The 13,727-nt window shown below is 29.2% G+C and overlaps 1 protein-coding gene across 1 annotated transcript; it reads right to left on the reverse strand.

The window, feature by feature from the left end:
- Positions 1-2,587: 2,587 nt before the first annotated feature.
- Positions 2,588-4,000, reverse strand: LOC100799807 (F-box/kelch-repeat protein At1g23390). Its single transcript, XM_003530589.5, has one exon. It carries the CDS (start codon positions 3,857-3,859, stop codon positions 2,705-2,707), a length of 1,155 nt encoding a protein of 384 aa, XP_003530637.1. The 5' UTR covers positions 3,860-4,000; the 3' UTR covers positions 2,588-2,704.
- Between the last annotated feature and the right edge of the window lie 9,727 nt (positions 4,001-13,727).

The raw sequence follows: 13,727 nt of genomic DNA on the forward strand, positions 1-13,727 counted from the left end.
GTTGGCTGAAACAAATGCTGCAAGAGAGAATTGCTCAGTAGATCCCATGTTTTAAAAGATTATGTTTGATAAAATTAATTTATGTTTACAGTAAAACTAATTACTTGGTTGAAAGAGATCCCATGTTTAAAAATCTTTTGTTTTGTAAAAGTTAATGTATATTAGAGTAATATTAAATTAGTTTATATGCTAGCAAAAAGTTTAAGTTGTATTTGATTTAGGATGGAAGAAGAGAAATAAAAGAAAAGATTTGTATTTTTCATGATGTGGGACTCATACCTTATATATTTTACTTTAATTCAAAAATTTCTCTTTTATTTTTATTATCTATATTTTTATCCTTTAAAGTTTAAATCAAACATAACCTTAAAAGCTATAAGCTAAAAATAAAAAGCTGAAAACTTATAAGTTAATTAATTTAATTTAAAATATTTCATAAAATTAACTATTAAGTTAATCGATAAATAAATTATGTAAATAAATATATTTACTATTCGTAATATTTGAATTTATTTACAATAAACTTATAATGTTAAAAAGTAGGACGATAATTTTTAAAATTTTGTATTATAAAAGATTGATAAAAATTTGGTGATTCAACTCATTGTTTAAAATCAATTTTTTAATGAACTAATAGTGTTTAAATCAAAATTTTCCTTTTTCTTTTGAAAAAAGTAGAATTAAATAAAATTAACTTATATTGTTCAAAATTAAATTTTATCATTTAAATATTTTATTAATAATATTATTTCAAAACAAACAAAAAAATGTTTTCTCTTTATAATTTTATTTTTTATAAACTTTTATTTAATGACCAAATATTTTAAATAAAAAAATACATAATATAATAATTTATTAAAATAAATAGTTTAACATTAAACAAAATAAAAAAATAGAATCTCAAGTCTCGTAATAACAAAGAAATAAAATATGGCATCTAAAGTCTAGTCTCTCATAATAAACTAGTAATATTAAAATAGGTAAAATATTTTTTAAATTGAATAAAAGAATAAAAAATTAAATAAATTAGTGAGGATAAAATTAAAAATTTAGAAGAAAAAACTAAATTTAAAAATTATTTAAATTAAAGAAAAAAACAATACAAATAAAAGCATAAAACTATAAAGGGCAAAAGATAAATAGAGTAGAATGAAAGAGAATGGGGGAGAGGAGAAAGAAGAAAAGAAAATGTTTGCATTATTCCTTCACATCCCGTAACAAAAATTCAAATATCATTAAAAACATTATCTTAAGGGGACTAGCTAAATCATGTTTTTTATTCATGGGTTTTTACATCACGTTTTTTCATTATTTTTTATTGCACTCATAAATAGCTATTCGTTCTTTTGTATATCTCGTAAAGACTAATTTAAGAATTTACACACTTTTAGATAGAGACTTAAATGTAATTTTAATTTTTTTTTTATTAATTCATAATTTTTTTTATTTTAAAAAATATATTTATTATTTATATTTTTTAAAGTTTATAATTTTGATCTCCTATCTTAAAATAAAGATTTTACTTTTTCAGTAAATTAATTTTTGCTCTTCTGTCAAGTTAAAAACATTAAATATTAAGAAATTAATATTAATTAAATAAATAATCTTACCGGTTCATGTTTTAGAAGGAACATAATCACAGGACTAAATATTTTTATTTCAAAATAACAGATTTTAAAGATATAAAATTTAGATATTTATATTTTAAATTAAAGAGACCTAAATTACTAACTTTGGAAAATAAGAGAATCAAATTACATTAAAATCTTGTATATAAATTGTGCTTGTAGGATTGAATTTGGCCATTAAATGAAGCACCGATCAAGAGTTTGATTAGATCCGTTTAACACGTTGCTAAATTCACGTCAAATTTGAAAAATGTAAAAATTACTTTAAATGTTATTAAGTAGGTTCAAACCTTCAATCTTCGGCACGCCTAACCTAAAGAGATGAATCGCAATATCACATTTACATCATGTTCGTGAACTACTACAAACAAACTGAAAATAGCAAACCCCTTTATCAAATCATTATCCTCATATTCATAACCCTTACCGTATATATATAGTGAGTAGTTGGATTGAATTTCGCCATTAGTGAAGTACTAGACAAGTTTCACCACATGAATCACATTAGGAGAGCTACTACAAACAAAACAAAAAATCGAAACATAACTTAAAGGAATTGGTAAAGAAAAAAAAAACTTGAAGGAATTGGTCGAATAGAATAAAATGGAGTATAGCATTTGACAAATAGTAAATTGGAACCCTCATTTATCTATTTGAAACGAGATAAATATAATACCAAATGTCATAATCACAGTTATCTAAGCAATTGGGTTGTGCTTTATTAAAATCGGGTGTTTGATTCTCAGCTTCCGTATCGTATTTGAAAATAAACCGTCACAATAATACTAAACTTCAAAAAGAGTTGACCTAACTTTATAAAAAAAAATGAATTGACCTAAAGAGAGATTAATACTCCGTATATCAAAATAAATTGATTCAATAAAAAGTTTCATATAACTTTCAATTACACAAAACAAAATGAGATAAAATATATATACTTGTTAAATATTCCATTAAAGTATGAAAACTCAGATTGCGTTTGATTTAGAGTTTGCTTGATCATAACATCTCTTCTGGGTGCTTGAGAAAGCATGAAAATGTTCCTCATCATCTTCCTTAAAAAAATAAAACTCTGGTTACTTTTTCTCCACAAACATACAATTATCCTTAACCGCCCTCTTCAAATCCTCAAGCCCCACATGGCCACCAGAAAACACCATTCTCCCCATGCGACTCACATCATTCACCGTCACATTCCTCACGCTCCCCCACTCGCACCTTCCATTCACAACCTCACACACTACCATCTCCTCCGGTTCCATCCGGTTCTGAAAATACACATAATCCCCAATCCAATTCACCTCAATGGACCCCGCCACACCCCAACAACAGCAACAATCCCCTTCACCCATTACTAACTTCACCACCATCTCCTTCGGAACCGCTCCTATTTCCTCAAACCCTAACCCTAACCCTAACCCTAACCCTCCTTTCACTTCCCACAACTTAACCTCCTTCACGTTCTCCGCGTCCCCCACTAAACCCGCCACCATTAAACGACCGCGTATCGTTCCCGTTACGCAGTGGAAAACGCTCTGATCAGGACGTAAGTTGAACGGTCCCTGCCACGTCATCGTGCCGCAGTCGAACGAGCACGTCACGCCGGAGTTTTTCTCCGTCACGTGCATCTTGTCTCCGGCGACGGCGACGGTGAGCCACGTGGAGGCGGTTGAGCCTTTGAGAATCCCCGGCATGGGCTCGCACCGGAGCCAGGCGTGTGACTCCGCGTCGTACGCCTCCACCGCAAGGGGATCGTCCTCGAAGTCACACGCGCCGCCGGCGAGGATGATTTTGGTTCCCACGCGCGCGACGGTGGGGTCGGTGCGCCACACGCGCGGTGGGCGGGCGTGGTGCCAGGCGAGCTTGAGAGGGTCGAGAGAGAAGGTGAATTCTCTGGGGGAGAGCGTGTAGAGGAGCGTGGAGTGCGACGAGCGGAGGGCGGTGGTGTGGTTGGGACTCGGCGCGTGGATTTGGAACCATTCTCGCGAGCGCGGGTCGTAGGCGAAGGTGGTGGTCACGTGCGGGGCACGGGGGCTCTGGGTGTGCACGGTGAGCCAGGGCTTGGCGGGCTTGACGTGGCGGAGGGAGGTGGAGACCGCACGCTTCCAGGAATTCGACACGTGAGAGGCTGGCACGAGGTGGATGAGTGGCACGTGTGAGAATATGGCCTCTAAGATGTCTACGTGCATGGGAGCTTCTTCTTCTTCTTTTTCGTCTTTGAATGTTGCCATCTCAATTTTGCTTCAGTTCAGAGTAATACGATTAGTCAAGTATGGTAAGTGAGGTACTTATATTGAAAGGTGGGAAAATACAACTGTAAGTGAAAGGTTGCGTCGTTTCATTGGGATGAAAATGAAAGGCTATCTAATCCATACACGTCAATTCATTTTTTCTGAATATATATATATATATATATTTTTTTTTTTTCCACATGTAATTGATGTTAAAGTACCTGTTAAGTTTTGTTGATGTTTACAGTAATTTATATCGCGGAATCTAGTACTATTTTAATTGTTGTATATAAATATTCATTTTTATATATAAGTAAATTTATAATAAATATATATTTTTAAATACATAAATTATATTAGCATTTATTTTAATAAATAATTTTTTTAAGATTTTAGTTATAGTTTAAATTTCAGGTAAATAATTTACATTGTGATATAAAATTATTTTTAATTATTAGATAGTTAATTTCTTTTTATAATTAATACGGAATTTAATTTAAAAAAATAGATTGAAAAGAATAAACTGACAAGAAAAGCATAGCTAGCAAATATAAAGTTGGTTTAGTACTAAATGAAGAAAAGAAATAATTTGGTGATAAATGAAGAAGAGAGGATGTGTGACTCTTATAATTTTTTTTAACATGTTTAATTTGTTTTATGGATAACAAAAATGAAAAAGAGAAGAGAAAATTCGCAAATTCAAATATTTTATTAACAAAAATTAATAAATTTCTAACTAATATTTGTCGATAGAAATAATCGTAGGTATGTATAAAGATAAAATAATAATACAAAAGAATAGAATGTATTTGATTGAGAAAGAATTTTTTTATCTAGTTATTAAAATTAATAAATATACTGGAAAGGAATAAAAAAATTCAATATATGAGATTATGATGACAAGACATATGGCTAAATAAAAATGATAATAACTCATAAAAATGTTCTTGTTTAAAAAAATTGCTATCAATATCTTGAATAAAAAAAGTAAAACACTCATTTCATTTGGGATATTTAAGTGTTTTTTTTTTTCAAAATTAATTCTGAAAAGAAAATATGTTTTACAAAAATTGAGTTGAAATAATTTTTAATTTATATTTAAAACAAAAAAATGGGAATTTAGTTTTTAGTTTTAAAAAAGCAAACATCATCACCATAGGGATGATAAAAACATCCATACAATATCTGCAGATAAAATTTGTCGTAGGTAAATGGTGGATACTTTAAATAAGTATTTGTTATTTACGAGTACGGATATTTTTTTACTCACTCATTAATGAATAAGATATGGATATCATAGTATTTATACCCGCAACCCATTATGCATATAAGGGTGAGCATGAACGTAAGAGTGAAACAATATTAAAATTAGATTTAGAAATCAAGGTTCTTTCTTTTGATAATATATATTATGAATTTTCAATTTCTTTGTAATTATGTTTTTTTTTAAGTTATGCTTTAACATATTGTAATTTTAGCTGTACTTTGGACTTATGTTCATTTATGTCTAAGAGATACTTATTTTATGTTTAATTTTATTGTATTAATGTTTTTTTCTTGATTTTTAATTTACTAATTTTACTTGAAGTTGGAATTCACTTTTTTTATATAAAAATATTTATTTTTTTAAAATTTGAAATATCCATGAGTATCATAAAAATTCACGGGTATTTTTCAAACGGATACCAAGGTAATGGTGGGTAATGGGCACGGATTTTTTTGCAATTGACAGGTAGCTCTTATCTAAGCCTAATCTTACTATTGTGGTTATTACCATCATTATTACACAAAAATAATTATAAACTAATTTTATTTTGATAAAAAAACTTTTAAAATGAGTTTATTGAAACTAAAAATTAAAGAAAGAACTAAAACTAAAATTTAAAAAGTAAAATTCGGTTGTTATTTTCAAAACCATCCCGTCATACAATTTTCTTTACGAGGAGTATTTTAAAGTCTAATTTAAATAATTCTTTTCTAAATACTAGTAAAAAATTAAAATTCAAATTAAGTTATGTTTTTTAACATTTAAGAAATAAATGAGTTTTCCAAAATAGCCAAAACACATAAATTAATTTTAGACTTAATTACAATTTAATTTCCTTATTTTTTGGAAATAAAAATTCAAAATTTGATCAAAATACTATTTTAATGGTGTAATTTTAAATTATTTATTAATTTAACATCTAATATGTAACCATAATGATAATGTAATAGTGCAATAGAGGGTCACATTAGCATAAATGTGCTGGAGCTATAGTGCATTAAAGGATCACTTTAGAATCTATTTAAATTTGGGTGTCAAATTAATAGATGAATCAAAATTGTATAATGTAAAAGAATCAAATTTAAAGAAAAACAATGAGACAAAATATGGGAAATTAAAAAATAAAGGCTTAAAAGTGCAATTAAAAATTACTTTTAATTTATGAAACATATTTAGTCAATTTTATTTCATTTTTACCTTAAAATGAATTTTGAATGAAAAACTCAACAATTTATTCTACTAAAACTTAGACAGTACCTTGGAACAAACAGTTAGGGAAACAAGTTTATGAGCACAAAATTTAATTATTTGTGGTTAGATGGAATCTTTGTTTGAAAACTTTTCTTGACGAGTTTTGTTCTTGAAAATAATGATTTTGATAAGTATATTCTTCTCGGAGTGAAACTTATTTGCACAAATTTATGTTATTGTTAATTGATGATACTGGTTGGATATTGGATGTTTAATCATAGTTATGTGATTCCATTTGGTGCATATATGAGTTTGTTATGGTATTAGGTGATTAAGACTAAAAAAGCTTTTTCTTCTAAAAAAAGACTAAAAAAGCTTCTACCTTTAATCCTTCCTTAAACTTTGAAGTTTAAAAATGAAATGTTGATCGATCTCAAACCATAAATTTTGAGCTATTAGACAAACCGTTTGAAGGACCTAAAGTACTGGACTTAAATGTTAAAAATGGACATTAAACTTTAAGATAACATCTATCAAAGAATTGAGAGGAAATGTCAGTAATATAACCCCTAATTGATGTGGCCACACATAATAGATCTCAAAGAAAAGGAGTGGAGTAATGTTAGACCAGCCAACGATCTCCTATGATTAAGGAATTTTATACTTTGTTATATCAATTTGACTTATATGTTTGTTATTAATTTGAACTGTATTTGCTTTGAATTGTAGATAATATATGATGTTTTTAAATGTTAAGTCTAAGATATGTTTAAGGTACTTGGTATCTAATCAAATTTGTTTTTGGTTCTTAGTAATTTTTTGTTATTTTAAGTCTTGGACATATTAAAAGTTTTGTTTGAAATTTTTGTCATAATTTAAGTGATGATGTTAATTAGACTCAAAACAAAAATTTCAATACATCGAGAACTCAAAAAAAAAATTATGAGACAATCAAAATAAAATTTAGTCATTTATCATAGACCTTAAACATATTTAAGTCTTTAAGTTTTTTACTAATTTAAATAACTGATTTTATCTTTGTAATCTATTTTGTATATACATTTCCAAACCAAATAAAAGGTTATTATCATTCAATTCTTTACGTGGCATCTGCTGGAGTTAAAATGTGAGGTGAAGTCTAACATTGAGTATGAATGAGAATGTTAAGCACTAAAGTGAAAAAATTTAAATTTGAATCTTAAGATTTTCAGTTAAAATGTGGTATATAATTTGTTTATGTGATGTGCTCTAATACTAATTGTTGTACATGTAAAGATGGTAAATACTAGGAAGATTTACACCAATGAATCTCGAGGGATCACATTTCCTATAACTTATCTTAACAAGTTGCAAAGACATGAATAAAGTCTTAATTAGAAGATATATTAAAGGCTACAATCAGCAAACAACATCAAAATGAAGTTGTACTAGAATCAACATTAGAATGGTGCATAGAAGGACTCTAAGAATGAAAAACAACATAATGATGTTCTCAAGACAAACCAAAATCAAGACCGAAAGAAATTCTAAGATTATCACATTAGAATGATGTATTGGAATTAAGATCAAAGATGAATGATGCATCAAAATCATGAAGCAACAACATGCCTTCCATATGCAGTCACATAAATAATTGAGTCATCATAAGATTGAAATTAGCAACATCAAAATATTACCTAATGATTGACATCAGAATTGTATACAAAGTAATTTCATGTCTTCCATATACAAACACATGCACAAAGGACTCATTAGAAGAGTGAAGTTGATAAAATCATGTTTTCTATATGCAACCCCCTCCCTAGTGATCTTTTGATCCACTTCAACCTTCACCTGTTGTGGACAATGTGTCTAAGACTCAAACTGTTACAATCATTTTAGCGGCTGATGTTTGCTCCCAAAATCAGCTCCCACCAACAACAAATATAATATGAGTTTAATTGCATTTACTTGTTTGAGAATAATAGAGTTAGATTTTTTTTCTATTCGTGTAGGGCACACTAAATATTAATGTTAAAAATGAAAATGCTAATGTTGGAACACCTATTATTATAAGCTTTTAACTGAAAAAAATAGCAAAGTTGAATAAAGAGCTTAAAAGTAAAATTTTAAAAATTTCAAAGATCAAAATGTAATGAAATTATTTTTAAAGGAAAAAAATCTATGAGTCAATATTTGGAACAACAAAATCATATCTAAACTTTTTTTTTATCACATTCTTTTGTACATTACTACTTTTATTTCAGTTAAATGAAATAAGTGTATTTTCATAAAAAAAAAAACATAATAACACATTAATTTTATGCAACACAAACACATATTTTGTATATTTGAAAGAACTTGTTTATAAATTATTTAAATTAGTTGTTATAATCACTTCTATATATAATTGGATCATTTTTTTTTCGAGAATAAAATTTTTAAGGAATAGAATTCTTGAAATCATTATAAAATATATTCGATTATTAATAATAAAAAAATCATTAAACTACCACAATATAGTTTAGCATTATTTTAATTAATTTAAAAATTAAATATTAAAATGTAATTTATGTCAAAATGGTACAGTGTTCTAAAGACAACTTGTTGGACTGTAATTGATCTCTTTATTATGTTAAAATAAGAGTGCACGCTTGTTTTAATGTAATAACGAGATGTTCGGTTTAGGCAAATTTTGGAAGTTACATGGAAGTTACTAAAACTTCCATCAACGGTTGGAAGTTACATGGAAGTTACTAAAACTTCCATTAACGGCAATTTTTAAAAAGAAAAAACTTCCATCAACCGCCAAAAACCACCTGTTCTTTGATCATAAATAATCATTTTGGTTCAAAAAGCATAATGGGTGAAAAACATACAAGACCAAAACAAAACTCTTGAATTATAATCTTCTGATTTTATCCGATTGAACAATTTTGGTTGAACCCCGAAATTTGATTCAATCTGAAAGTGTTATACACGACTTCAGATTTATCCAGTATTATCTCGATTTTCAAATTAACCAACAAAAGATTGAATCAAATTTTTTTCGAGATGACGAACGATAGTTTGAAGATGACAAGCAAGTTTGCGAAGTTGGACAAGTTTGAAGGGCAGGATTTCAGAAGATGGCAGAAGAAGATGCACTTTCTCTTGACAACATTGAATGTGGTGTATGTGTTGAGTACACCGATGCCGGTGTTTATGGAAGACGAAACTCTGGACCAAACAAGGAAACGTTCGAAATGGGAGAACGACGATTATATTTGTCGTGGACACATTTTGAATGGTATGTCTGACTCTCTCTTTGATATTTATCAAAATGTTGAGTCTGCTAAGGAATTATGGGACTCTCTTGAATCCAAGAATATGGCAGAAGATGCCTCAAGTAACAAATTCTTAGTTAGTAATTTCTTTAATTACAAAATGATTGATTCGAGGCCTGTTATGGAACAATATAATGAACTGCTGCGGATTTTGGGCCAGTTTACTCAACATGATTTGAAAATAGATGAATCCATTGCAGTTTCATCTATAATTGATAAACTGTCTTCTTCTTGGAAAGACTTCAAGCATACCTTGAAATATAAGAAGGAAGAGTTGACTCTGGTTCAACTCGGTAGTCATTTCATGATTGAGGAGTCGCTGAGGGCTCAGGAAATTGACAAAGTCAATGATAAAAACGTAGCAGGTTCCTCTTTCGTTAATATGGTAGAGGAAAGTGGAACAGTTAAGCAAAATTACAATGCTAAAGGTAACAAACGGAAATTTCAAGGAAATAAAAACAAAGGTCCAAACAAACAGACAAAATTGTCATGTTGGAAGTGTGGGAAACCTGGTCATTTAAAGAGGGATTGCCGGGTGTTCAAAGGAAAGAACAAGGCTAGTCCAAGTGGGTCTAATGATCTTGAAAAGCAACAAGGATGATGACGTTGCTTGGTGGTTTGATTCGGGAGCAACAAGCCATGTGTGCAAAGATCGTCGTTGGTTCAAGGAATTTAGACCAATCGATGATGGCTCTATTGTGAAGATGGGCAATGTTGCAACTGAACCAATCCTAGGATTAGGTTGTGTGAATTTATTTTTTACTTCCGGAAAAAGTTTGTATTTGGATAATGTCTTATTTGTACCTGGTATTCGTAAGAATTTATTGTCTGGTATGGTTTTAAATAATTGTGGTTTCAAGCAAGTACTTGAAAGTGACAAGTACATCTTGTAAAGACATGGTTCATTTGTTAGATTTGGTTATCGTTGTAATGGAATGTTTAAATTAAACATTGATGTTCCTTTTGTTCATGAATCTGTTTGTATGGCCTCGTGTAGTTCTATAACTAATATGACAAAATCAGAAATTTGGCATGCTAGATTAGGACATGTTCATTACAAAAGATTAAAAGATATGTCAAAAACAAGTATGATTCCTCCTTTTGATATTAACATTGAAAAATGCAAAACTTGCATGTTGACCAAGATCACTAAGAAACCTTTTAAGGATGTTAAAAGTGAGACTAAAGTCTTAGACCTTGTTCATAGTGATTTGTGTGATTTGCATGCTACTCCATCATTAGGTCATAAAAAAAATATCTTGTTACTTTTATTGATGATGCATCAAGGTATTGTTATGTATATTTATTAAATACAAAAGATGAAGCTCTTGATAAATTTAAAATTTATAAGAAAGAGGTAGAACTTCATCAAAATGGGCTAATCAAAACTCTTCGTACGGATAAGGGAGGTGAGTATTATGATCCGGTTTATTTTCAGTCTACTGGAATAATACATCAAACTACAGCTTCCTATACACCACAACAGAATGGTGTAGCCGAAAGGAAGAATAGAACCTTGAAAGAAATGGTGAATTCCATGTTATCCTATTCAGGTTTAAGTGAAGGATTTTGGGGTGAGGCTATGTTGACAGCCTGTTACTTGTTGAACTAAATTCCTAACAAAAGGAATAAGGTTACCCCATATGAACTTTGGCTAAGACATATAGTCAAGTGTATAATGGGAAGTCTAGACACTTGGGTGTTAGACACAACATGGTTCGGGAGTTAATCATGCATGGTGTGATATCAGTGGAGTTTGTGAGAACTCAGCATAATTTGGCCGATCATTTAACCAAAGGGTTAAGTAGAGATCTCATGAAAAGGTCGGTTGTGGGATTAGAATTAAAGTCCATCTAAAATCTCTTATGTTAAGATACACAATTCCCATCTAATATGACATTAGGTGCTGAATTCAATGTGGAAAGCTTAACATGTAGAGATTGGAACACATCATCGAAAGTATCCCAAAAGGAATGTGTTCGGTTCTGTAAGTTAAGGAGGTTGAAGTATAACTTCTCAATGGTTCTTTTGAAAAATTGCATTTGTAGGTGCAAGAAAGAAAATGACTACCTATATAAGCATGAAGTTTAGCCGCTTCAAGAAGCTGGGACTTGGCTTTGATATGCTTTTGAAGGATAGGGACACAGGCTAGTAAACTAGTGTCGAGCAAGAGTAATGTTATAAACTATTGTGCAGATTATCTTCATGTATTCATTATGAATAGAAAGGGTTCAATCCTTAGTGACACCCTGATATTCGAATATTTGAAACGTGTAATTTGCTAAGATGAAATTCAATCGTCACGATATTTCATCTATGCAGTAGTTTGTGGTATGTTATGACTTTGGTGATTTGATCGGTAATTACACTAAAATGGGGGAGGTTTGTTGGACATTTTAGTGTAATTGATCTCTTTATTATGTTAAAATAAGAGTGCACGCTTGTTTTAATGTAATAACGAGATGTTCGGTTTAGGCAAATTTTGGAAGTTACATGGAAGTTACTAAAACTTCCATCAACGGTTGGAAGTTACATGGAAGTTACTAAAACTTCCATCAACGACAGTTTTTAAAAAGAAAAAACTTCCATCAACCGCTGTTCTTTGATCATAAATAATCATTTTGGTTCAGAAAGCATAACGGATGAAAAACATACAGACCAAAACAAAACTCTTGAATTATAATCTTCTGATTTTATCCGATTGAACAATTTTGGTTGAACTCCGAAATTTGATTCAATCTAAAAGTGTTATACACGACTTCAAATTTATCCAGTATTATCTCGATTTTCAAATTAACCAACACAACTAACCTTGTAAGCTGCAATTATAAACTTTCTGTAAAATTTCTGGAAGGCATGCAACAAACATTTTGAGCCGGGAAGAAGGAAAACTGGCTATAATGAGGTGACCTGTCGTGACTCACTACTACGTCAAAAATTATTTCTAGACAAAGGATCAAACTCAAATACTCAGATATTATTAAAACTATTTAATTTTAATTTTAATAAAACTTAAAAGATTAATGCAATAACTTAATAAGTGAATTTCATTCTACGCACTGATAAATCTTTTAATGTTTATAACTTCTCACGAAAATTTGTTATTATTTTTTATGGGGATAATTTCGTATCACCATGATTAGTAAAAGAAAAAAGAAAAAAAATAACATATATAAATATAATAACTGATATGATCGAAAAAAATTGGTTTTAATATTTGAAATTATTGCTGATACTAGAAACTTGTCACAATAAAAAATAGGACAACAATTTCTAAATTTTACATTATAATGAAATGAAGAAAATTTTATGAATTTACTTAATTTTTCACTTGAAATAACTAGTCTTACTAATAGTATTTCAAAAACACTAATTAATTTTTTTAATGGATAATTACATTTATGAACTAACATTATTAAAAATTATAATTTTTAATAAAAAAATTTACTATTTTTATTTCTTAACTAGTGGCTTAACAAGTATATAAATCATTGATTCAACTTGTGAACCTCTGGGTCACATTTGGTATACACAAGGAATGTTTTCTTATTTTAAAAAAGTGATCTGGGAATAAAAAGTTTTTTTTTGTTTAACAGAAAATAATGAAAAACATTTCCTAGATATTAGAGATTTCTAAGATTTTTTTTTCTCTTACGAGAGATGTCTTAGAATAATAATTTAGGAATGAAAATTTTCTATAATAATTTACTATAAAGTTAGTAAACTTTATATGGTAATTAATTTGTAAATATATTACTATCAGGAAAGTTGAATAATAATCTAACATATTTTTATAATTTTTTTAGAAATTTTATTTCTGACCATCTCATTTCTAGAAAAATGATTTAGTTAAGAATTAATAATTTTTTTATTTTATGTTATCTAAGAAAATGACAAAAGCAAAGTTAAGAAAAGTGAGTTATATGACGGAAATTGGCAAAATTATCGAAAGAGAGAAGACGCAATTCAGCCACACAAAAACACTTTTAATTATTTTTTATGTCAAGTAACGACTATGTGTAATGTTTTTTGGGAGTTGTGTTATTCGATCCTTAAACAAAAAAGAAAGTTTTTAAACCAGTATATAAAGAATAAAAAAATAGGG

The sequence above is a fragment of the Glycine max genome, chromosome 8 (assembly GCF_000004515.6).
Source record: "Glycine max cultivar Williams 82 chromosome 8, Glycine_max_v4.0, whole genome shotgun sequence".
Classification (NCBI taxonomy): Eukaryota; Viridiplantae; Streptophyta; class Magnoliopsida; order Fabales; family Fabaceae; genus Glycine; species Glycine max.

What these genes read in the sequence shown, in the direction of transcription:
- LOC100799807 (XM_003530589.5), bottom strand. Translation starts at nt 3,859, where the DNA reads ATGGCAACATTCAAAGACGAAAAAGAAGAAGAAGAAGCTCCCATGCAC.